The sequence below is a fragment of the Chaetodon auriga genome, chromosome 4, assembly GCF_051107435.1.
Source record: "Chaetodon auriga isolate fChaAug3 chromosome 4, fChaAug3.hap1, whole genome shotgun sequence".
Lineage (NCBI taxonomy): Eukaryota > Metazoa > Chordata > Actinopteri > Chaetodontiformes > Chaetodontidae > Chaetodon > Chaetodon auriga.
In genome coordinates, this window is record NC_135077.1 from 23280084 (window position 1) to 23305978 (window position 25895).

The window sequence follows — 25895 nt, forward strand, 5'->3', positions numbered from 1 at the left end:
TACACAAATGACAATTAGAGTGACACTCGGGAAAATGTGGCATTCTGTCAAAGCCTTTCACTCTATTCACAGTTGACAAATCAGATCTCCAGCAGTGCAGGCACAAGAAACTTTTGTTTCTCTGCTTCAGTTTCATCTGCTCTTTGGGTGAAGACACTGTGTCACAAAGAGGAGATGAGAATCCTCAGATTGCTGTCAGTGACTGAGAACATTGAGACAGTATCACTTGAAGAATAATATATGTATGTTTTTTTTTTTTTTAAACTCACAGATATGCATTTGTCAGAGTTTTCCTTAAAGTATGATATGTGTACATTGAATAGAATTTATATTAATAAGGAATGAATGAAATCTTTGTTTTGGTGAAGCCCCCGACATCACAGAAACTCTTTGTGCATGAAGTGCTGTCTGTCCTCATTAAAGCGTGGAATTGGAATTATCTGAGCACAACATGAATATTTAGTTCAGTTACTCCAAGTTATCACTCATAAAACCACGTTCTGTTAACTGAATTTGAGAAACAAGTAATAAAGAAATGCTATTACGATGAATAAACAACTGTTTAGTCCTCCACAGCTGTGTCCTCTGTTGATGGACTGACTCTTGAACCAGCCAAATGACTGTTGGGACTAAACTTGATACAAGAAACAACCATGCCATGTATTAAAGACACAACAAGTTTAAATCATGTGTGTCTTCTTCAAACTATAAAAAGAACGGTCTCTGGAGAACTTCGGTTCTCAAACAGTGCATACTCGGAAGGCTGCAAACATGCTAATCCTGTTTCTCTGAAAACTTCATTCAGCCAGTCTCTCAGCAGGACGTTAATTCCACTCAATGTTTCAAGTAAAGAATCAAAAGTCAGATGAACTTATGTTTTCAATCTGAAGAGGTCTGAAAATGAAAACTAATTTGAAGTTGAATTCACTTAAAAACAATAAAACATACATATTCACATTAACAGTTAATTAAACTAAGCTTCTATATGATTTTTACACTTAATCCAACCACTGACACCAACATGGACGAAATAAACTGGAAAATAGTAATTTACTACATTTTTAATAATGTGGACAGTGAGACAGAAAAGAAAAAAAGGTTAAGCAAGATCACTTTAACAAATCACAAAATTCACAGAAATTCAAAAGCATGGCATGAACAGCTACTGAGAAGCTGACAGTAAAGTCATAAGGACTGAATGTTTATGGATGCTGGGCGGCACCATGAAGAAGAAGATGATGACAGTCCCTCACAGTGGGAAATGACTGACTACAACATATTGTAGAGATACAGTACATACAAGTCACTGCAGTATGTTTTAATGATAAATGCTTGTGCTTTTAGAAGATACCTCACACCAGTGTTTGATTTAAACACAAGCCTCAAAAGGGAGGCGACAAAATGTGGAAAATGTTTCTGGGTCCAGTGACTAATGATACAGCTTCATACACTCTTTGAAAGTACAGTAAATAGAACAGTATGAGAGTCCTTCATTCACCCAGTTACTCATAAGTATCATAGATACATACTCATGTTTACAAAACATGTCTTGTAAAGACTGTTTATATTCCTCTGATATATTCTCAACACTGTATAATGTTAACAAAAAGCCTTTAGAGAAAACATAAATCTCATTCTTTGTATATTTTCTGTGTCTTCTTTCCTCTCACCACAGGTCAGGCTCCACCCAGACGATCTTCTTCTGCTCCTCCCAGATGATGGTGCGCAGGCTGGTCAGCAGGGAGGTCTGGTCACACCAGGAGTCTGGGGCCACGCTGTGATACAGACACGGCAGCTTGTCCAGCAGCGGCTCCTCACTCCTCGAACACACCAGCAGCTGTTCCTCTGACTGGCCGTGACGCTGCAGCTTTGACCTGGAAGCGTGGGAGGAACGAAAGATATGCACTACAAGATCAGTTTGGATCTTTTTGTTGGTGGTTTGGTTGTGGATTTTCTCTAAAACATCAACACTGAATGTCAGGTTTTGAGAGAAATTCCTTCAGAGAGGAGGCAGAGATACCAGTTTTTTCAGTAACAGCAGCATCAATAGAGCAGAACACATTACACCCACAAGAGGACATGCCTTTTTTTTTCTCTTTGTCTTCAATGGACAAAGTGGAGAGTCTTGCTGTCTTCTTACTAATGATATGCAACAGTGCATCCAAAGCCGGATCACTCCTTTGAAGTGGAATGTTTAATGCAAATCATTTTAAAGGATGCAGTATGGAAGAGAAGAGCTGATGTTAGGCTCTATTATTTTATTATTATGAACTATTTTTATTCAATTTTTACTATTATTCAGTCACAGTCAAAATGTCCCTCTTGATTTGAAGCAACAGACAAACAACACACATATTGCTTAACATGATAGAATGTAAAATCTGTTGAGAATTAAGACAAAGCAAACTTCCACTCCAGCATGAAATCAGACATAGAGGAGACGAGTGACCAAAGACGAATTACTGTACAGTACATATCAACAAATCAAGAGTAAATATTTTGTTCTGTCCCTCTTCAATGAGTTTGATTGTGTGACAGTAACTATTTAAGGTCAATTTAAGGACAAACAGTATCTGTCTCTAAAGCACGCCAACTATGGCAGATATCTGTGAAGTCATGAGTACATATTCCCGTACCTGAGTGCCTCCAGTGATTATCTAAATGTGATGTCAGAGTCATGAACAATGAGCTGTGAGCTCTTGTATGAGGAAGAAGGAGGAGAGTTTACCTCACTTTACGTGCACTCCGAGCAGTCTGGCCAATGAAGATGATGATAGGGAAGATCTCAGCCCGGTGCAGCCTACGCACGCAGTCCAGCCCCAACGGCAGCACACAGTGAATCCCCTGTAGGACCAGGAGAAGAATACAGGAAGAGCAGTGATGTTATAGTAAGTGAAATGTATTTTAATGTGTCATCTGTGAAGATGTCACTTTAAAATAAATAGAAAAAAAATAGTGGACAAATAAACATTTTGACATGATAATGGTATTACAGAAAAAGGTCCCTATTTTAATTCCAATTCCAGAGAAAAGATTTTATTAACACATGAAATCTTTAAGTTCTTTAAGTTCTCGTCTTCCTCAAGCGCATTAAAAGTAATCAAGTAAACATTGCTGGAAAAAGAACTTGATAAAACAAAGAGATCATGTCAACAGGATAATTCAGTCCCATGAGGCAATTCCCAACTGCCAAGTTTGTTCAAAAGAACAACTGAAAATCTCTTCTCTGTGCAGCATTTGAAGGACCTGGTCACTCCCAGTGTCAAGCAATGACGATGAATCATTTCCTCACATGCAAACTCATCACTGACAGACTTAGGGAGGGGCTAAACAAGAATGAACTGGCCAGAACTGGTAAGAAAGATGATGAGATGATTTATCATTTGTTGCATCAAGATGCAGAATGAAAGATGAATGCAGAGCCACACAGCTGATTGTTGGCAAGCTCTCCCCAAACATATGAAATGTGGCACGAGTAAAGACAGCCGAGCTCTTAGCTGATTACTTGGCTTATAGAAGGGATGGATACAAACAGTACCGCAAATGTGCAGCCAAAGGCAGATATTGTAATGTTTGTGTGTGATTTAATGAAGGTGAACATGGTGGACAGTCGTGTGTTATTACACTGCGCTCTGAGGCTGCAGATTTCCCAGCAGGGATTTCTGAACTCAAGGAGAAGCTTTTCATACAGATACTGTGAAAATGACTCCTATTCATTATTCTTCGTCTGGATGAAAGCAGTGAAGCAACCAATCATACAACACTCTCATCCCCTGAGCACCACCGCTAGTGTTGCTTAAAAGAACTAAAAAGGAAGCTGACTTAACAGCCATACTCTGTATTTCCTTCCCACCCTCTTTGACACCATTCCATTCCCTACTTTAAGTGTTCAAATATAAGATCGTTCGTGTTGAATGTTCTGACCTTCTTCATGACTTTCTCAACACTCTGCAGAGTGTAGCAGCAGTTTCTTCCCTGCTCACACTCCTCCAGGATCTCGGACCTTTGCAGCTTGGCTGCATGCTCACTGGAGCTCAGCACCTCTGTAGAGCAGAGGAGTGGAGAGGAAGGGGAGGGAGAGTCAATGTAGTGGTCATATTCATGAAGTCACATGATACAATCATGTAAGAATGATGTGTGTTTTCATCAATACATTTCAAAGCCTATATGAAGATATGGCATCTTTACCTGTAGAAGTGGCCTTATCAAATTAATTTGGTAAGTTATCTGAATTTTACTCTGCATGCCATGTATTTTTGTTTTCTTAGATACGCCAGTCCTTGTAATGATCATGTTTTCCCACAAAGATCATTAAACTTTCATTTGAATTTATCACTGCAGGGAAAGCTGGCTAGCATTTACGTTCTTTATAGCCTCTATCATGTTTATTACCATTTTTTACACCTTCCTGGTTTGCAGCAACAGACAAACATGTGATCTGTCAACTCAAACAGACTTATCTGTCAGCACAGGAAAGAGTGTCTGTATCTAAAAATCTGTCTTCATTGGCACATGCTCCAGCAGGAACAGATATGAAATGTACATGCAGGGGGTTTCTTACCAGGCTCACAGAGCTGAAAGCCTTGCCAGCCTGCCAACTTGTTGTCCAGGATGCGTCCCAGGACGCTGGGCAACAGCAGGACAGGCCTGCAGATGGGTGGGTAGTGGGGGGTGACCAGAGTGTAGGGCATGAGGGATACTAAACTTTTGGCTGCAGATGTGTCATCTGCATAGGAAACAATACACAATGTGAGAAAAGTAAAATGTTTTCATTGCGAAATGAATAAAAATGTTTATCAAACAGACGATTTGAAAGGCAATAAAGCAACTGTACTTTTGTGACTGTGCTGGTGCAGGCTGTTGTACCTGAGTCTGTACTCTTGGTCTTTTCATCCTCCACACTGACCCACAGTGGGTTCCTGCCCTGGCGCCCTGTGCTGACAATCCTCACTGCCTTCTCCTTATTCTGGGGCACCACACGCCACGCCTGGTGAGAGAGAGAGGGATATTCCCAGGAATGAGTTAGCACAGTGGAATTTCAGATGGGGTCACTGGGTGGCAGTGTTTTAGAATCTTCTCACCTTCTGAGACTTCTTTGCTTGAAAGCTCATGTCTTCAATTGCTCGAATCAGAAGACGCTGTGCCCTGTGTCATCAGAAAATCATTACAAAGTTCAGTTTCAAGCCCTGAAAGCAGTGATTTAATTTCACCTTAAAGTCCTCTAATGATTCTGACTCCCTACCTGTGTTGGCTGACAAGAAACTGAAGTGACGCTACATTCTGCATCAGCGTACCAACCTGTAATAGTTGGGCACAGTTCCACTCTGGAGGTCCAGCAGCTGACAGGGGTGAACTTGGCTGGCGTGCCATGAGTCCTCAGTGCCCGTGGGTCGCGTGTTGGTCACATGAAGGATGTCGTTGCAGGACACGGCCAGGGTTCCATTGGGGCCGGCAGGGAGGGACATATTGACACGTACGTAGAAGGAGTCTCCAGATGATGTCTCACAGCTCTGCAGCTGCTGCAGCAGCATCTCATATTCTGCCCAAATGGAGGTGGACACTTGTATATTTATATCTTAGACATTTGCATGTATTGTCACCTATAACCTTCGCTTGCTGTACATGCTGTAACTACTAGAGGTTTCACCCTCTTATCTTCCTACAGTAGACTGGTAAATACCATCAGTGAGTACTGTGTAGTGGTTTGAACCAAGTGATGGACTGACAGATAATGCCACCTTTTCTTGATATAGGGGTTTTATATAGAGTTCAACATAACAAAATGGGCTGAGAAAAGTAATATACAATACCAAGATCGGCTTCGTGAGCCCCAAAGTACTTGGTAAGGTGGGAGATTCTTCCTTTAACACCAATCAACCACTCACTAAAGTCTGCTTCCGAAAGGCCTCAAATCAGATGAAGCCAGAAACTTTTATTTCCAGATCATGCCAAGACACAGTGTGTATGAGTGTTTGACCTTGCTCTTGTATGTGTGTTTACACGTTTGTGTATGTGTGTGTGCAAATGATCGATATATTTTTCTTTCTGAAAATGAATAAGTGTAGAAATGCATTATTTTGTGCTTGTTTGTTTTTTCCCCATTATTATGTAATTTCATGATACTTAAATTGCAGCATGAGCATAAATTGACCCAGTGCCGCTGTACTGGAGTTAGGCAGTATCTTTATTTGGCTCACTGAGGATAGAGTGGAACTTGTTTTGAAGGTAAAAAATGCAACATCTTTACTAAAACAAACTGAAGTGATTTATGATGAGACATACAATCTTGGTTACAAGGAGCAAAAATAGTTTTATGTACATGGTGTGGGACATACCATCTTGCCTGGGCCGAAGGGAAAGGTGACAGAGGCCTGTAATCTGGCCAAGAGCCCACATAGCTTCCTCTAAAGTGGAATCCTCCAGTACCATACTCAGAGCCTTCTGGTTCTGCTCATACTTCACCTGTAGAACAACAGAAACACCTTCATGTAGGTAGAGTAATTAGAATCAAAAAAGTTTGTTCAGAAATGCTTTAACCCACCTCTACTATCTGTGCCCCAGGACTGATGCCAACAGTATGGGCAGCACTCCCCTCTGTCACCTTGTGTACAAACACTCCCGTCTTATTGCCCCCTATCACTGCCAGCTGGCTGAGCAGTGCCTCCCCCTGGAAGGAGATGCTGAGCACACGGCCGTTGACACGAATTGCTTTTGGACGAGAACGCATCAGGAAGGGAGGGGCTGAGGTTCTTGACAGGCTGATGAGAGAGTAGATTTTCATCATTGTGAGGATCCTAATTTCCATTTATGGAAAGAAAAATGTGAGCATCTTAATAAAAGGGAACAAAAGTGATGTCACTTGGGTTAGTGTCATTTGGGGTGAGGACATAGAAAGAAGTGAGCTTATCAGACCTCTTTAGCCTGTTTCTCATCTCTGCTTGTGGCTACATTAGCCATCATTAGTATAACACACCGAAATCTCCCACTGAACTGCTAGAGGTTGAATTGTATTGAAGGTAATGTATGCACCAGGTTAGAATAATGTGTGGAATAAAAAAGGGCAATATCTCTGGTTCTGCAGCATCGATTTTTGATACTTCTTTATTATGAAGCGCAGTGCCAAAGTGGAGGAGCACTCTCATAAATGTGAGAGTCAGCATTTTCCCTCACTCATGGTTTAGTGTTGGATTAGACTGAAACACTGCCCCACACTCAGATTGCATTAAATGACCTCTTAACGTATACTTAAGTTAGCACTACAGGTAGGTAATCTGTGTTTAATTGACCAGTGATGATTACTGATAAATAACCTTTATTACCCTCTGTTGAATTTATGAGCATCTTAAGGGTTTGCAAGGCCTTCAATTTACAGTATATCACACACTTTCATGCAGACTGCCATCTGTGGTACTCAAAAAAAAAAAGAACAGAAACAGAAAAAACAAAAAACTCAGTAATATGAGACTCTTTATTTATAACAAGTGGACCGCCTTACCCATCAGTGCTGGAGCCATTAGGAGACGAAAGCCTGGGTGTCTGCTTATCTTCACTCCCCACTAAACAAAAGAGAGGCTGTTTAATGATTTGGTGTCAAGGTTGTTTCCCTGGAAATAATGTGCCACAGTTAATGTGTCACTTTACAGCCCTGGCAAGGGTTCAATGCTGAACAATAGCTAATGAAGGTCACGCCAAACAACAGCAAACCACCACCACCTGTACACAGAGACACAGACATGCAGACACTCACCAAAACAAAGAAAGTTCATATGATTTAGAAACATACCGTCGGGGAGAAACACAAAGTCATCCAGTAGAGAATCCGTCTCTGCTGTTTCCAAGCTACAAGGGAAAAAACAGACAACAGCCACATGAACACCTCTATCACATTTCTCTGTGTGTCTCTGTCAGGCACATACAAACATGTACACACACTCTGACAATACTGAGTTAAATACTTGTTGATCTTATTTTAATAAGAAAGTAAATGTTGTCACATAACTATCTGCCACGCTGCGACACAGAGACTGGTTCGATGGGTCGGAATAATTATAGCCTGATGATTGCGGAGCTGAATCTTTTGTAAACACTTTGAATGTGGGAATGCAAAAGTTCCCCTGAGCAGTAACATAAAAATGGAGAAAGTCTATTCACAATGTGCTCTCACGGGGGTTTTCTGTCTCCTCGTCACCCTCTGCTTGCAGCTCTCACATTTTCTAAAAATGTACTCTTAATCACACTTATTTGCGTCTCTCTTGACATCATTAGATTGTAGTAAAGGCCCTTTTTTTCCTGTAAATCAATAATCCACCTGGATGCCATCACGCTAGCACAAAGGAATGCAGAGGTCAATGACACCTTCAAGTCAGCCTTCTTGGTGGGTGTGCTGCCCACAGCCTTGGAACTATTAATGTACTTTCAAATAGAAGCAATGATACAAACACAGTGATTCATAAGAACACGGAAACACACGCACACCTGCTGTCTGCATATAGAGCCTCCTCCCTTCTGCGTAGAGACTCTGGACTGGGGGGCTCTGCGTTTCGGGATCGGACGCTGCTTGCTGCAGCATCCTCACACTGTACACGTACATACAGATACACATGGTAAGCATGTACACACTAATATACATTATAACAGTATAAAAAGTGCAATAATCAAAAAAACCCCCCCACAGTAATTAAGTACAATAGCTTGGGTCATTTATGTGTTTTTAATAGTTTCTGACATTAATGGAGCTCTGTAGTACAGAGAGCACAGAGGAATAAAATGCACAAGGCTTATGGACAAATTTTTATAGGTAAGATCAAGTCTGGTCTTAGTTTACTTTACTTGGTCAGTGTTCAGAAAGTGTTGCTCAATACCCAGCACCTAATAAAATAATTGTGGCTGATCTCACATATACCTCTGAATGGCAGGAATTGAGTGACGTGGGATTGACTGCGTCCATGCGGCAAAGTCTACGTCGAGCTGGTAACAGGGATTCTTCACAGCTGGATCCCTCCCAGTTCATCTCACTCTTCTATGACAAAAACACAGAGCACTGCATCACCATTATTAGCTCTGTATGTATTGTGTTCATGTGTGTGCTGATATTTGGGAGAAATTACATCACAACTCTGGCGTTGTTCCCTGGGGCTGCATTTGGCGGGAAGGCTGAAGACCCGCTGTTGGAGTTCTACCAGCTGACACCTCAGGGTGTCCTTCTCAGCCAGAACGCGGGCGATCATGGCCTGGGCCTCATCTCTGGACAGGTATGCCTAGAAGCATGGGTATTGTTCATATTTACTTAGCGCCATACTTATTTTACACAGAATCGACAGCACATACACAGGGACACCTTGTTTATTTTTTCTGCAGAACACAATCAGACTGAGTTTATGCCTAATGTCGAAACCACAATGTCACGCAACCACAGTTGCTTAACTTGTCACGCATCACCTGTAACTCAAAACGTGGAAATGCAAGTCTCAGCTATTCATTGTTTGAATGAATCAGTATTAATGTTTGTGCTAGCTTCCCTGCCAACAAGCTCTGTGGTATGCAGGATGTTGTCAGTGTGGCATCTGTGGATGGCAGCTTTCTGTCTTTTGACACATTGTTGTGAACAAAACAATTGAGGAACAGTCCATGAACATTCGAGTGGTCACTGGTCATAATGCATGATAGAGAATCTTAATTCCATTTATCTTCATTCTCTGATCTATGATGAATGTAGCAGAGCGTCTGGCATTTCAAGTGTTGGTTCAGTTATTTCAAAATTTAGGTTGGATTTTCTAGTCAAGTATGGGAAATTCCTGTCATTTATTCTAAATGAAAGAGCAAGGTATGCCAACACCAGTCATTTTAATGCAGCACCTTTGTGTCACATGTCATACACCAAGTATGATCCACTAATTACATCCAGGAGTTGTCAAGTATTATTACAGTCTTGTGTTGTTGGTTAAAGCATAGCTCCAGTGGAGTAGCTGGCAGCTACAGCATGTGACTTGCTTGTGGCCACGTGACAGTTGTTAAAGTGTGGATGGATTGTTCATTTCATTTGTCTCAGAGGACAAGCCTCAGTGATGTTTGGAGGGGCACCTGGAAGACAAGTAAGAAACTGGAAACTGGAAACTGTTCCTACATGATATTGACGAATGAAATGTGCCAAAGCATGATGGTGGTAAAGTTGGGTATTTTTACTTTAATGGTGCTCAACGACAAAAAATAGGATTTCCTGGAGGGGACAGGATAAACAATGTCCCATAATCAAAGAGGCATAGATAACTAAACACCCACACACACGACATGGAGTTACAGACAGGAAGAACCAACAGTACTGGTTGATATTTGATAGTCTTCACAACAGCTCTGCTGACACCTTCAACAGCATGATGTGATGGATCCACTCCAGGCACAACATATAAATAGAATGTAAAAATACTGCTTGAAAATGGAATTAATGTTTACCAAAGATGGAGAAGTTTGAGTGACGGGCCTGTTATGAGTTCCTTACTTGGTCTCTCTCTGTCTGCAGCTCTCTCATCTGGTTCTGGATCACAGTGTTCTTCTGCTGGTGCATGTTAATGTCCAGGGTCAACTGCTCCACCTGCAGGCTCAGGCACTCCTTCTGATCCAAGAGCTGAATGCAAATACACACTCGTTACACCAATGTGGCCTCCTGTGTTTTAGGGATATATTATAGATGTACAGGATTTGATACAGGATTTTAAGCCACACACAGAAACTGTTCTCTGGAATGGTGGCATGCGGTATTACCATTTAAACATGTCTCATAATTATAAAATTGTCATTTTTATGTACTGGTTGCTTGCTGTAACTTTCACGTTGGTGGGTGTTTTATGTAATTACTGTATCAAACAGATTGCTCAGTAAATAGCTTTAATTTCAAATTTCCCTCAGGCCAAGGGCTTCTGCATGTCATGGTGCTGTGTGGCAGTGGGATAATGAAAATGACACAGTGCCACCATAGATGTTTTGCTGAATTTGCAAGATATTTCTTGATCCACCACAACTGAAACCCAGAAAAACACACATACACACCCCTTGCTTCTCTGAGAGCAGCTTTTCATTCTCTTCTCTGTAACACCTGAGCTGCTCTGCAAGCTCCACCTGGCTGCCTATGGCCTCTGCCAGGTCCTGGGCCAGGATGTCCTGACGAGCCTGATGGAGACAGAGCGGTGACAGCAGATGAGATACAAGTAGCTATTGACTCTTTCACTGTGAAGAGATGTGAGTGAAAGCAGTCACTAGTCTACATAAATCATCAACAACACAGAATGATGAAATAATTATTCTCACTGGGTCCAGTTTTTCCGCCTTAACCAGCTGGCAGCGCAGACTCCTGACTTCCTCTTGCAGTTGTGGAGTGTCAGCATGAGGCGCACACCTGAGTGAGCGTCGCTTCTGGAATTCATTCTCTGTTTGAGCCTTCTGCAGCTCAGTCTGCAGCTGATACACCTGCCACCACACAAGAACAATGCTGATGGGCCTGCAGCTATGATGAGTTCCACTATAATTTCTTCTCAATTCATCAATTAATAAACTCGGGTCTATAAAATGTAACAAAAACAATTCAGAAATGACTTTTAATTCTTTCATTCAGACAAGTCCAACGACACTGGATTAACACTGGACTGAAATGTGTACTCTCCAAGTCCAAGCCAAGATTACTTGAATGATGTCACTTTTTCAGGCAAAGCGCCTCCAGAGCCGCAAAAGACATCAACATCATCTACATCAAGCTGCGATGCCCAAATCGACTTTCCCCTGCTTTGTGTTACAGGGAGGAGAAACTCGTTCTGTGTATTTCTGAGTTTTCTAAGGTGAGAAACAGACTTTAGTGAGGATCACTAACCTGCAGATTGAGGTCATGGAGGCGCATGTTCACAGCCGATTTTTCCTCGATGGCTGCTGTGTAGCGCATATACAAGTCGCACTTCTCATCCTTCAGCTTGGTGATGTCATGTTGCAAAGAACACAAGTGTCTCCGCATGCGTTCATTTTCATTCTGAAGGCATCTGGACTTCTCCTCTTGGCCCATTATCTGCCTAATCTCTGACTCCAGGGAGGCACAGCGTGTACTCATTCTGCCAGCCTCGCAACGTGCCTCCTGGAGCTCCTTCTGCATCCCTGTTACTGCTCTGACCAGATACTCTGTCAACTCTGAGTACTTTATCAGGCCTGCATGGAGAGCAAGAGAATACAGCAAGAGAAACACAGACATATGTTGACTTAAAATGCAGGAAGAAATAAAAGCCACTGACCACTGAATCTTGAGGGCTCAGTGCTGGGTTTGCGTCCAGTGATTTGGGTGTACAGGGTCGGGTAGTGGATCATTAGGCTCTCCAGCAAGGCCACGGCACCGTTCCTTCCCTGTGTCCTCAGCAGATCCAGCATATAGCCTGGAAACAGCAGAGGGCAATGCAATGCTATCCACAACACCAACCCTAACCTTTGAATCAACAAACTTCATCTAAAGATATGAAGTTCATGAAATCATTGGTCAAACCAAAGGGAGAAAAAAAAGTGTTTCCTCCATAAGTTTCTTATTTCAGAAGTAAACGCACTCCATTTTCATTTCTCTGATTAGTTCTCTGCATGATCAGCAATTTGAAAAATGTGTTAATAAGCAGAACAATGCAGTCTCAAAGTTTGTCAGGTGGCATAACATGTTTTACTAATAGTTGTTTTTAGTTCTCAGGCTAAGAGTACCACAGCAATCCATCACCCAATGGACAGGCTATTAACTTTCTTTAGACTCCAAGAAGTAACAAGACAAGTCAGAAATCTCACTGGTTCTCATGCTGCGGTTGGTGAGGTTGTGGCAGGAGAGGATCTCATCCTCATCCATCTCTGTGAGCACCCTGGCCTGCCTCAGGTACGGGATCAAGATGCATGGCCGCACCCCCAAGGAGATCCGGTGGCGGTTGTCGTTAATCAGTTCCCATAGTTCCTCCTCACCCATCTCACTCAGGTCTGGACCCTCGGGAACACACTCCCCTGCCATCCTGAGTGTGTTGTGTCAGTTTGAGAGAGACGGTGGCTTGCTGCTGAGATGATGGCCACAACTGGAGCGAACAGAGCGAACACACACCCTTAGCTGCAAAGATACAGACTCATTCCTGAAAGGAGACAGAGCAACAGGCTGACTGGAAGAGGCAGAAACGCACTATAAAAGGCTCTTTCCACGCCCCGTGGGTGTCAAAGCATGTGTGTGTTTATGTGTGGGTGTGCAGGAAAACCTGTCAGACAAGGCGTCTGTGAAGCAGAACAACAAAAGACATGTGAGGTTGGCACAGACACATGCTGGTGCAAACAGGGCTGAAACACACTCACATTTCAGACAGACAGACAGATGCAAACACACACTCAAAAACCTTTAGTCAAGTGAGCCACACATATTTCTCTTCCATTCACACTCTTTGAAACATTTGTTTGCTTTCAACAGCTAATTCAATATCTAATCACATCATAAACTTCCACCTCATGCTATTAAGGAGTGCAGCCACCTTTGTTGGATAGAATCAAGCCACAGCCTATGGCGATAATAAATAAAAGACTCTCGCTAACACAGAAACATTGGATGCATTAATAATTTGTGATCACAGGAAGGCAAACAGACATACCACACAGCTGACGAGAGCAAACACTGAGCTATGAAGTGCAAAGTCCTCTGATAAAGAAGGAAATAAGGCTGGGGCCATAGCTCACATGGGGCTTCTCATACTGTTGACTAACTTACCACCTCTGTGTGTGAACTTACGGTTTACTGCCCTGTAAAGGGTTTATCCAAACAAATGGAAACTATTACAGCAAACAACTGTTAATGATGTACTGGCATAAAGACTTTGGAGGGAAATATGGAAATTAACAGAAAAGTTTGAAAGAACTGTCTCACTCACACAGAGAGCTATTTCTGTGTTTCCAATTATTGATGTAGTTTAAGATCAATTAAAGGGCATTAAGGTACGTGTGCCAGTATATTGCCACTGTGAAACTGTCACTGAAAATGATATGGCAGTCATCCAACAGACAACACTAAAGCACAAGCTCACTGTGCTTTGACAAATGACAATGAAGTTCATAAAACTTCCAAACCATATCACTGTGCTGCTCAGCACGGCAGCACATGTTCACAAAACTGTTATCGACAACAAAGAGGATTTATAAAATATGATCCTCTCGTTCCCGACAGTATACCATCCAGTATTCCGTAACCTGACCAGCCTTTGTTAGCGGTGCAGAGCTTTCTTATCTCCATCATATCATTTCATACAGTGTACACTACTAGGGATTTCCCCATAGAACTTTTATGATAATACAAAAGGAAAACAGGGCAATAACAATAATAATTTAAAAAAAAACCCCAACAAAAAACCAAAACTGGTGGAACAACAGAAATTCTATCCTGAAAGCATATTTACCCCCATACATTTAGCACCAGAACAAGGGACAACTCAGTGAACTGACTCCCACGATAAGCTACTGGTCATACAGGACCAAGAAGGTGTCATAATCAGGTGACTGGGAAAGGAAAAAGGAAAAAAGGAAAAACTGAAAAATGGATCTTTATTTTCTCTTTAGACGAGAGCAACTTCAAGGAGGTACGTACTATCTATAATAATGTATGAAACGATTTATGGGAGACCAATTCTTAAGGTGCTGTTAACCTGAAATTACAAGAAACCTTTTGCTGTGTCACTGTACTCTGCACAAGAGTGCACTACTGCAGATTGGGCAGAAGCCATGTCCATATCCACTCAGTTAGCATGGGTTTGGAGTGTCAGAGTTCAGATTTAGGTCTGAAATTTAGGTGCGAGGAGTGTGAGAAGGAGTTTGAGTAAGAGGAGACTGAGCTCTTTGTATCAGCTGCTTGTTTTTACCAGTGCTTCAGGGCCAATGCGCACAAGCTAGCAGTTCTAGTCTGTAGTGTACCCCTGGGTGCTGTGGAATATGCACAGTCACAGTCACAGTGTAAGATGAATGCTCATGGAGAGCACGCAGTTTGAGGAACTGGTTCTACAGCATTGCATGGACAACGCTTGGCTGCACCCATTTCTTCATGTTACTTATGCTTGAAACATATACTGTGCATGGTGTTGCTGTAGGTCAATCATGTTTTTTCATAGATGTCATGTAAACACTCAGTGTCAGGTGAGACAACTTCCAGGTGAGGGTCCTACTTAGCATAATGCTAATGATGCAGAATGGAAAAATCAATCAAACCAACATTATTTAGCTACATCCTAGTTTTCTATCATATATTAATTGTCCATAATACAAACTACACAATAGTAATAATACTCTTGATCTTTTTGAAGTGAACATACAATTTTTTTTTCTTTTTTTTTACCATTTTGTACTCACAGGAAATGATGCAATATGCGCACTGATATATGGAAACCAAAACAAGAGAAAGCAAAATGGATTTCCAAAGATTTATTACTTTTTTTTTTTTTTTTTTAACTTGCTGGAGCTGTCTCACCACATCAACAATTTGAATGTTGCTCATTACCTTTGTGTATTGAACTGTGGGACACATCAACAGTACCTAGCATACTTAACGTTTTGAGTAAACCTCGTTTAGCCACATCTCCAACATGAATGCACTAAAAAACCTGCTTCGAATTATTGATATGGAATTGAGATTTTTGGGTAACACTGATATACTGTGAAGAGCGTACTGTATGTTCATGTTTGTATATTGTGAGTAAAGAGGGATTGTGTTTGTGTTTGTGCACAAGTTTACCTAAAATTAAGAAAACCGAAAATGTCATTTATGGAATGGATTTAAAGAGCTCAAATGTGCTGCTATCTCCACTTTTTCAGTAATGATACAAAAAAAAAAAAAAAAAAAAAAAAACGGTGTATGAGTTCAATACACAATTCAGCTGAATGGTTTCAGATATCCAATTCAATTTTTTGTCATTGCTGCATTAATGGCTGGATCAATGTCACGAGCAACACTTTACGTGTTAAACTAAACATTATTTGAAAGTTTCCATACCGGCAGCTGCATTGAAAAGGCCAAATATCGTTTAGTTATTTGTATTACAGTTTCATAAATCTTTATTTCTTGACATTGTTTCACAATCAGCATTTCATTCAAAACATAAATAAATGCAAACACTAAAGCGAACGACCTCTCATCCTTCTCAGGTTACTTATCTAATCTTTCCCTCTTAACCTCATTTTTACTCCCTTTCCATCCTCAGCACTCCTTCTCCTGTACTCACTGTCATGCCTATATCCTCCCCTCACTCTCAGGACATCTCCTACTCCATGGTCTGTGTGCGCGCTGCCAGTGCTAGTGAGAGCCTGCGGAGTGCCCCCTGGTGCTGGGGGAACTCCACACACACGCGGTGCAAGATAGTGCTGGCAGCATGTACACGCTCCTCGAGGCTCTGCAGAGCGACTCCAACGGATTCACTGGTGGACGAGGCTTGGTAGCTGCCCTCACACACCCGCTGTAGCTTCTTGGTCCGGCTCTGAAGAGCCACTAGGTGGGCTAGGTTCTTCAGGGAGGAAAGGATAAAGAATGAGTGCGGCAATGTTTTGTACTTTTACTTGTTAGAAAATGTACACAGAAGGTGGAGGAACAATGCCTGGCTGTTTATGGTATACTTGGCATGTGGGAGCGGTTTTCATGAGTGGAAACTGTGATGCTCAAGTCAGTAAGAGCATATCTTTAACTGAGTTACAGGCAGAAGATTATGGGATGGTTAGCATTAATTACTTTAATAGCAGAGAGAATGAACAGGATGTACTTATGTATGTGCATTAGATTTCAAGACAGTGAAGAGTCAGGTACACACGTAACATGCTACAAACCAGTATAGTACACATATACATACTGGCAACATCACAGAAAGCAGAATTACATGGCAGCATGTGCTGTAATACAGTGCACTGTACAGCATGGGCTCCTCACCCTGTCTTTGGTGTCCTGGAGATTTAAGAAGTCGGGGTCAAGGACATAGCTGGTACCGCAGAGTTCTATCAGCCGCTGCTTCTGCTGCGTGAGCCTGTCGCTCAGACCGACCTGGCTCATTTGTAGCTCCCTGGTCACCTGTTCACACTCTACCACATGCTGAAGACAAACAAACTGCATATAAGCTGATATATATGCACATATGCATATATGGAAACTCCATGTCTCCTACCTTGTGAGTGTCCTGGATCTTCCGCTGCAGGCCCTGTATGATGCGGTTCAGCTCGCCCTTTGTAGTCTGTTTGTGGGAGCTGTGGACCATGGCCTCCCTGCGCAGGACGACGGTCTCCCTCCTCGCCACTGTTGCTTCACTCTCCCTCAGCAGCCAATTCTGCTGCTTCATTAGCTGGTTGAATCGCACCTGCATAGACACACATATGCTGAATAGAGTCCCCAACTCTAGGTACAACTAGCTGAGGATGGAAAGAGTCAAAAAAAGCATACAAATTATTTCTAGGCTGTGATGCCTTATTGTTTTAACATGTGCAGAGCTCCTAAGAAGCTGTACATTGAAACATCTGATATGTAAAAGGTTAAATGCTAATTGTACAACTGTTATTTTTATGAGGTAATTGCATTGACCTTGACTCATCACTGACAACATGACCACAATAAGACAAGGGTGCTGGATTGTTTTCAGAAGTGTGGACAAAAAAGTGTGTGTGTGTGTGTGTGTGTGTGTGTGTGTGTGTGTGTGTGTTTGCGGTAGACAAACTGGAGTCTCCACATACAAGCACCAATTCACATGAACTTTCAAAATGTGTGTGTTGACTGGCTGGTTGCCTGTGCATGCCAAATACAGTTCTTCCTTGAGTGTAAGTGTTCAATTAAGAAACAGTCACTTCATTTAGAAATAAGGTTTCAGCAGCACATCAGATGGTCCTCTCTAATGTGGAGAAGATGGCGAAGAAGGGAAGGGATTCTGGTAACATATTTAACAAATTTTATTATGGAAAAACAAGCATAAATATCGTATTTTATTTCCTAACTGTGCTTACATGAAATGTCAACAGTTAAGCTCCCTTTACGCACAAGGGTTAGGCTACAAATTGGTCCCGCATGGACAAGCCTACTAAAGCCTTCAAAGCAACGTCTCTTCCCCACTTTGTCATGGTTCAGTGTCAGCTTGGATCAGCTGAGGACATTGATTTTCACCTAAAGTAGGCCATTAGTATGTAAGGTAATCCATGTGTAATTTAGCAACTTAATCTGTGTGTGCTGTGTTCCTATTGATGTTACAACTAACTAACAAAGGGCTTCAACAGATAGAGATTGGGAGCTTTTTGTAGAGATAAAGGAGATTAAATCCAAATATGTGACCTAAAGCCTTTTTTCCTGGTCAAGATATCCCCCTCTGTTGGTGAGTCACACAACAGCAATTAACATTTTAAAATGTGCCACAGTGCAAAAAAGCATTGGAACCCCTTTCACACATAATGCAGAGAGTCAGCCATTTACACTGATGATGTAATATCAAAAGTATGTGCTACTTTGCCGGATCATATATCTTTAAATCAAAGAAGAGGTTACGTGTTAACAAATGATCAAATCTTGAGACAGACTAGTGTTCAGAGAGGTGTTAAGGGTACATTTCTGTGTTCACAAAGTGCTCTTAAAATTTTACTACCTCAATGTACATACATGCATGCACATACAAAGGCAAACAGCTGGAGGACGACCTGAGATTACAGTTTATTGTCTAATAAAATCTAATCATATAGGGTGCAGTGTGCTTACCTCCATACGGTGTATCTCAGCCTTCATCATCTGGATGTCTCCCTGGCCCACCTCTGAGTCAACAGCTGAACGAGTCTCTTTTAAAAGCTGTGTTTTCTTCTCCCACAGCATAATCTGCCGCCTGTTGACCACATGCACAAAGGATGTGTGTAAAAACCAGCACACAGTATGTGAGGAATAAGCTGTTAATGTAGATGGAAGCAATGAAGAAACCAGATTGATAGGAGCTAAATGAATGATTGCATCCCAATAGATGTGTATTAATTATTGGAATAAAATGTCAATATTTATGAGTCAGCACATTCAAGTATCTAAAATATCCTGGAGGTCACTGCTGTTGAACAAACAAAAATGAATAAGTGACTGACTCAGCCTCCACCAGACTGTTGAGGAGTCTCTCTTTTTCCTCCTGGATCTTCTCGTGTTTCATCTGCATCTCGATAGACTCCCGCTCTGCCTCCTAAACACATTATATCATGCTTAATAATCATTTACTATTAAAGGCTGCAAAAAAGAACAAAATGAAAAATGCATAAAACAATCACACTGTGCCTTAAGTCTGTGCAGGAAGTCTGTCTCCATCAGTGCGTTCTCCTGCTCCAGCGCCAGGCTGAGTTGTCCGTTCTTGCTCAGCAGCGTGTTGAGCTTCAGCAGGTCTCCTCTCAGCATCTTCGCATTCTTCTCCAGCTCCGTCTCCTCACGGTACTCAACTTCAATCTGACCTGGTGGGGTTGGAGCTGGTTTAATAGCAGCTCATGTATGAACACCATGTAAGAACAGTCTGACTCTAAAAACTGTTGTTTTGAGATTCAAGACCACTAAATAAATAAATCTGTAAAGATATATTACGTACTCTCCAGTCGTATTTTCTTCTGCTGCATGACAGTGTACTCTGTCTGCAGTTTCAGCATGTCCTTGCTGTTGGCTTCTATCTCCCGGGTCAGTCCGACTAGAGTTCCCTGCTGTTTCATCCAGAGCTGCTGGTCACTCTTAATGTTTGCTGCCAGCTCCTCTATTTGAGCCATTAATGCCTGCACCTTGATTTGCAGAGGACTCAGGTCCTCATGCTGTGGATGGAGGCACACACATCACAAAGTCAGCATGTGATTTTTAAAAATGATTGTAAAGAAAGTTTCCAGTGAATTTACATTCCACATAAACAGCAGACAACCAGGAATTATTGTATCCCCAGAACCTCACCCCAGTCCTGGCCACGATTTGATAGATCTTTTTCTTATAGTTGGCGATGGTGGTCTGCTTCTGCCCGATGAGTGTAACAAAGGATGAAATCTTAGTGTGGTCAGATGTCAGTAGTTTGTTTTGCTTTGCGACCTCCTCATCTAGGGCCTCCTGGGTGAGGGCCAGGCTGTCCAGGTGTTGGCCGACCTCGCTGCTCTCCAGTCCCACTGCTGCTACATAGTTCTCCAGCTCCCACAACTGAGAAATCTAAAGTGGAGGGGGAGAAGATGAGCGCAAATATAATATCTTTACAAATCTTTATCCTTAGCATATTGTACATGTGTTGTTTGCACTGTTTCCTTTCTAAATCCCATCTTTACCTTCTCCTTCTTGAGTGTGGCTAGCTTGTTGGTCAGCCTTTCGGAGTACTTGGCAGCTTTGTTGTGGGTCAGCTTCTGTTGCATGTGGGTCATGATCTTGTCCTCCAACTCCAGACGCACAGCACTCTCTTTCTCCAACTGCCTCCTCTGATCAGTCACTTCGGCCTGGTGGGTGCTGGTTTCCTAGAACAATGGAGGAATAGAATTGGAGAGTGAAAGAGAGAAGGAAAGGGTAGAAAGACATCATAACAGGTCAGTGCAGAGCTGTCAGAACAGAGGTCTTTGTCCACTGGCTACCTTGGAGAGCCTTGCGAGGGTGTGCTCCGTCTCCCTCAGAGTGCGCAGGCAGGTTGTGTAGTGGGCCTGCACAGCCTCTTGCTGGGCCTGCTTCTGACTGATCAGCTTTTTGGAAGTGGCACCATCCAACTGGGACCAGTTCAGCTGCACAGTTAGTGTTTCATTTTTCTCCTGCTCTTCAGTGATGGATTTCTTGTAGCCTTCAATCTCTCTGTCCAGCAAGATCACCTGGTGATGGAGAGCGCTAAGGGACAGAAGAACAGCAGTAAAGAATGAATCGACGCACACTTCCATTTTGATATTTGTTACCTTTCGGTTTCAATCTGGGGTTATCACTGTGTGCCCTACAAATATTCTGTGTATTTTCTACACTTATTTGCATATGTTAAAATTTGTGGACAGTGACTGTATTTGTGTTTTCATTTCCCTTTTTTGCTTTAGCCTGAAAAGCAGAAGAAACCAACAGTCTATTACTGCAGAGAGACACCGTCCTCCAGATGCTATTCAAGAAGCATGACATGCAGGGACAGTGTTATTTACGTGTACATTCAGAATGCATTAGCACATTTTAAAAGGATCAGTAGCATATTAACATTCAGCCTTCCTTTGCCCTCATCCTCACCGCACGGCCTCCTGCATGGCAGTGAAGGCCTCATCTCGTCTTCCCATGCCCACCAGGCTGCTGCTCCACTGCTGCAGCAGCTGTTTACGGACCATTACCAGAGACTCCATTTCCATCTCAGCCTGCACACAGACACACACGTAAGCGGACATGTGTTGGGACTGATGTATAAATCACCAAAAAACCTGTTGGTTAATTTAATCTACAGCAATGCTTCGTATCCTGTAAGATCATCAAGTGTTTGTAGGGCCACTGGTCTGTGGGCACCACGTATCTCTCTAAAAAAGTCAACTATTCATAATCTCAGAAAAACAGTTTTCAGCTTTGTGACAATGCATTTTCCAGCTAACCCACAAAGGAACACTTCATCCCTCAGCTTATCACAAATATTCAAAATCGACACATTTGGAGATACATGGTTTTCACTGGAGAGGAAGGATAAAATTCTATTCTGAAAGCGAACTACAGCTGTCAGACAGGTATAGTGGAGTGCTGTGAAGTAAAAAGTGCAGTATTTCTCTGAGATGCAGTGGATGTGAAGCATAAAATTGCATAAAAGTGGAAATACTGAAGAAGTACAGTACTTGAGTAAATGTACTGTCACATTCTGCTACTGGTTACTGTGATATATATTCTTTATGCCAAAGACCAATTTTCAATTACTAACTGGATTGATAAATAATTTGAATTTTTGCATGTTTTACAAACTACACTAATTCAACTCTCTACTCATCAGTCATTTTAGCCTCTTGTAGCTCACTGTTTTGATTTTTTGGCCACGGGCGATGAGCCAGATATTTATCTCTGGAGGTGAGCTAAAAGAAGAGTCCAGATTGGACTACTGGTCAGAAATACAACTCCAAATAAATGATAATGTAGCTCTGTATCCACTAGATGGTAAATATACAGTTTGCTCACAGGGTGGCCATAACTTCATAAGGAGATCATTTGTCAGTGTTTTCTTTAGACCCTTGGCACCCAAGTGACTAAAACAATCTATGAATACCACTTTGATCTTTACAAATGGCAATCTATTAAATGCAAATGGTTATGGTATTGATAACTGCACTGCTATTTTACATGCTTGGTGATTAAAGTTATACACTGTCCTATGCCATCATAGTTACCTCGGAGAGAGTGTCTCTGGCTGCTTGTGTCTCCTCTGCTTGAGCACTGGATTGGGCCTCATACATAGCTATCTGCTGTGTCAGCCTCTCCATGTCCTTCATCAGACGCTCTACATACAAATCCTGATGACACAGGAGTATTTTCAATCAATAACAGTCAATTAATCAATGATAAAGACTAATAGGTAAAAACATTTAAGTATATGATGTTGATGAGCCCAACTTCAGCCTGTCCACCTGCTTCAATTTCTGCTCTTCAGCCTGGTTCTTCTCAGCTTCCGCTTTGCGTCTGACATTCTTCATGGCTTTGACTTCAGAGCGCAGATCTTCACTAACTTGTTGTGTAAAGACGAGGTGCTGCATCAAGTTGTCTATCTCTGTCTGTAGCTGGGACACTATAGAGAAGATACACAGGAGTTAACATTAACACAATGCTTCATATCTGTAGTTTGGAGCCATGGACTGACATTGGTGCTGTCTTACTGTTGCTGAAACATCTAATGGACCAAAGTACAAGCGGCTTTTAAAACAAAGCCTACTGTGCAGTAACAAGGATGAAGTTAAATCAGTTTAAAATTAGGCTTAACTGTTGTTCATCAAATCTAAACCTAATTCTAAATAGGATTTAATCAAGCTTTATGTTGCAATTTGAAGTGAGTTAGTTTAATTAGGTTACACCAACATCTGGTCCAGTGGGTTTAAATCCACATGGCTTCTACAATCAAATTGTGCAGCTGTATCACTTTTCAGAGATTGAGTTACCATCATAAGCAGAACAAGTGAAGTTACAGAACACTCAGCTCCAAACTCTGAGGAAATTTATTCAAACTTCTGATAAACCTAATATGTTTTGCTCTTTGGTGTGTCTACGCTTCTTTACCTGGACAGAGAGTGTAATTATTACAATATGATTGACAATTTTAAGAAATCTGACCAATATTTTGCTTCCCAAACTTTCCAAACATGTCAAACATGATATCACCATGGATTAAAGCAATAATCTTACATTTGTTCATTGGACTTTAAAGTAGATAGTACAACAAGGTTGACCACAAATGGCAACTCAGTCTCACCATTGGCTTTGGCTTTGCTTTCCTGGCTGCTAGTACTGGAATGCTGGCTCTTCATTGCCTCCAGCTGATCCCCTGTCTGCCAATGTTTGGCTTCAGCCTGTGCCTTGGTATGATGACGGTCCTCCAGTTTGGTCTGGAGTCTGGCCAACTGCTCCTGAATCTTGAATATCTCAACACCTGTCTCCTTTCTATGGTTGTCATTTTCCTTTTCCAGTGCCAACTGGGTACAGTCAGAGAGAGAACACAGACAGAAGAAAAGTGTCAAGACTCTACCCTTGTATCTGACTCTGGTTGCCTTATGCCCACACACAGATATTTTGTTCCACTTCTAGAAATGTGTTGATTTAATCAGTTATTTTATTGTTAGCATTTTGATGATTAAATGTACTGCCTGTAGAGAAATAAATCAAATTAAAAAAGTGCAAAATTTAACGTCTATACAGGTCAACAGCACCATCTGCTGGACATATTGAGACATAAGAGAGGAAAGTTTTACCTGTATGTGTGCCTATGTGAACTATGTGGTTTGCTTCTGTGCATGAGTACTAACGGAGCAAATTTTGGAAAAGAACAGAAGGAAGCATGAAAAAGCATTTGATGTTGACAGAAAAGGAGCACACCTTTTCCTTCAGTGCCAGGTTGATCCTCTCCAGCTGCTTGCTGAGCTGGATGCTCAGAGCAGCTTGCTGCCTTCTGACCAAGGGCTGCCAACAGATGACAAACATGACAACAATGATATGCCACTGGGAAACATATCTATTCTAATGTTTATACACTCACTGTACTACAGACGTCATTGACATAGAAGTAGATTCATCACCCAGTACATCTCTGTGCCAGTACACTTAATACACTAATATCATAGAGCCACTGATTCTGATAGCATTATTTTCTTTGAGGAGTAGGTAATACAAAATATCATCCTTTAATCAAAATTGATTGCATAAACATTGAAGGAGAAGCTACAGACATGTTCAGAATTGAGAATGACGAACTCTTCCTCCTCCTCCTCGTCTTCCTCCTCCTCTTCTGGCAGCGGCTCCCGATGCTCCATGTATCCTACTGATGTGTTAAAGTTCAAGAGGTAAGGTATCAATGGCACCTGAGCAACATTTTCTTGCACTGAAACACAGAAAATAAAAGACATTCTCTAACCAAGCAACAAATTCAAATGTGAAAAATTATAAATATTGTGCAGTGATATAGAACTAATATAATACATATAATATAATATTCACTTGGAAGTATCTTTGGCTGAGTCTTCTAAATGGAAATATGTGTTTTCCTCCATGTACATAGACATTTTGTTGCCATGTTTTTCTCCCTGTTCATTAGGAGGTTCCTATAGTTCAATTTCTGAAATGTTAGGCATGGAATCTTGCCTAAGATCTACAGTTATAGTTTTGTGTATTCAATCCGAACTAACTATAGATAGTTATGGACCTTTGAACTAAGGAATCTTAAGCAAGCCAGCCTAAATGAGCTGTTTCATTGCACTTGCTGTTTTTAGTTTGTACTGATTTCTGAGCTCAGGATTCTTAATGATGTTGTGTTGAACTGTGCTATGTTGTGTCAGGCTTTGTTGCTTTGTATTGATTTGTAAATCTCAAACAGGGCTAGTGTGTGACTGACCTGAATTTGTGGCTTCAGTGGAGTATTCATCTGCACCACTGTGGTCAGGATGACTGTAGAGTGTCAGGTCATCAGGCTCTGGTCCTGACTGATCCTGTGAGCCATGCTGGAACAGACAGAAAGCATGTATGAGTGACACTGATTATGATTTCAATAGCATGTGTAGTTAGACACACACAACAGGTCTACATTTTAGACTTTTACAGGAGCTGGAGTCCCACAGGACGGACACTGTATGAAACAGTATAACTGGTTGAAACTCCTTGTTAACTTAGATTATGTGCATCCAATAGCAAAGACTGCAAGTGCAACATCAGCACCTGGACAACAGCTGAAATATCCCCCTGTGCCCATCAGGGTTTACAAGGGGCCAATGAAACACTATGATCCTCAGATAACATACCTCTTGAGCAGGTGGGGCAGTCGCTCCATGGTCCTCTGCGGCTTCGTCACTTCCATCCTGCAGCCTGCTGTCTCTCTCTTCTTGGCTGGTGCTTTCCTCCCGTCCCTCCTCCCCGGCCCCTTCATCGCCAGCGCTCTGCATTGAACCTGACATGACAGGCAAATGGTCTGAAGACAGCTCCGTTAGCATACTTTGAACACATAGCTTTCTCTTTACTAGCTAACTGTTATGCAGATACATAACAAATAGATAAACGTGCTGTATTTCTATTGTCCTATGCGTTTTTTTTGTGCTTTCAAAACTCGTTAACCGTATTACAAAGCCACTATAACCGAACGCTAGCTTAGCGGTAAGTTGCTAGCCGTAGACCAACGTTAACTTAACGAGCAATGGAGCAGGGAGAGAGAGAGATAAAGAGATAGGGAGAGAGAGAGAGGGAGAGAGAGAGAAGA

The 25895-nt window shown here is 41.8% G+C and overlaps 2 protein-coding genes across 4 annotated transcripts; both read right to left on the minus strand.

Moving 5' to 3' along the window:
* Positions 1–1083: 1083 nt before the first annotated feature.
* On the minus strand, positions 1084–13708 carry card14 (caspase recruitment domain family, member 14). Its single transcript, XM_076729571.1, has 20 exons — positions 12796–13708; positions 12267–12404; positions 11858–12183; positions 11302–11460; positions 11044–11163; positions 10496–10621; positions 9108–9257; positions 8903–9019; positions 8476–8576; positions 7784–7839; positions 7496–7556; positions 6542–6758; positions 6336–6462; positions 5299–5539; positions 5082–5145; positions 4867–4987; positions 4562–4726; positions 3925–4043; positions 2729–2844; positions 1084–1874 (listed from the first exon to the last, which is right to left on the minus strand). The coding sequence occupies exons 1-20, from the start codon at positions 13007–13009 to the stop codon at positions 1667–1669; spliced, it is 2946 nt and encodes a 981-aa protein (XP_076585686.1). The 5' UTR covers positions 13010–13708; the 3' UTR covers positions 1084–1666.
* A 1718-nt stretch (positions 13709–15426) lies between these two features.
* On the minus strand, positions 15427–25720 carry ccdc40 (coiled-coil domain 40 molecular ruler complex subunit). Of its 3 annotated transcripts, none has more exons than XM_076729570.1 (18): positions 25444–25720; positions 25041–25146; positions 24379–24467; positions 24029–24112; positions 23409–23628; positions 22573–22730; positions 22336–22458; positions 21209–21330; positions 20587–20830; positions 20290–20472; positions 19931–20176; positions 19584–19797; positions 19283–19452; positions 19099–19190; positions 18731–18851; positions 17166–17354; positions 16934–17092; positions 15427–16517 (listed from the first exon to the last, which is right to left on the minus strand). In XM_076729570.1, exons 1-18 carry the CDS (start codon positions 25630–25632, stop codon positions 16278–16280), a joined length of 2949 nt encoding a protein of 982 aa, XP_076585685.1. In that variant the 5' UTR covers positions 25633–25720; the 3' UTR covers positions 15427–16277. The 3 variants fall into 3 exon arrangements, with proteins under 3 accessions (XP_076585685.1, XP_076585684.1, XP_076585683.1); XM_076729569.1 differs by having other exon boundaries at positions 24379–24470; XM_076729568.1 differs by having other exon boundaries at positions 24379–24530.
* Between the last annotated feature and the right edge of the window lie 175 nt (positions 25721–25895).

Bases quoted from the DNA above. Each gene is read 5' to 3' on its own strand.
- card14 (XM_076729571.1), bottom strand. From the start codon at position 13,009: ATGGCAGGGGAGTGTGTTCCCGAGGGTCCAGACCTGAGTGAGATGGGT. The intron at 11,461-11,857 runs GTTAGTGATCCT...GTGTGGTGGCAG, and splicing joins TCCATGACCTCAATCTGCAG to GTGTATCAGCTGCAGACTGA. The intron at 4,044-4,561 runs GTAAGAAACCCC...TCTGCTCTACAG, and splicing joins CTTTCAGCTCTGTGAGCCTG to AGGTGCTGAGCTCCAGTGAG.
- ccdc40 (XM_076729568.1), bottom strand. From the start codon at position 25,632: ATGCTAACGGAGCTGTCTTCAGACCATTTGCCTGTCATGTCAGGTTCA. The intron at 25,147-25,443 runs GTATGTTATCTG...TGTCTGTTCCAG, and splicing joins CTGCCCCACCTGCTCAAGAG to CATGGCTCACAGGATCAGTC. The intron at 19,453-19,583 runs GTACGTAATATA...CAACCCCACCAG, and splicing joins GAAGAAAATACGACTGGAGA to GTCAGATTGAAGTTGAGTAC.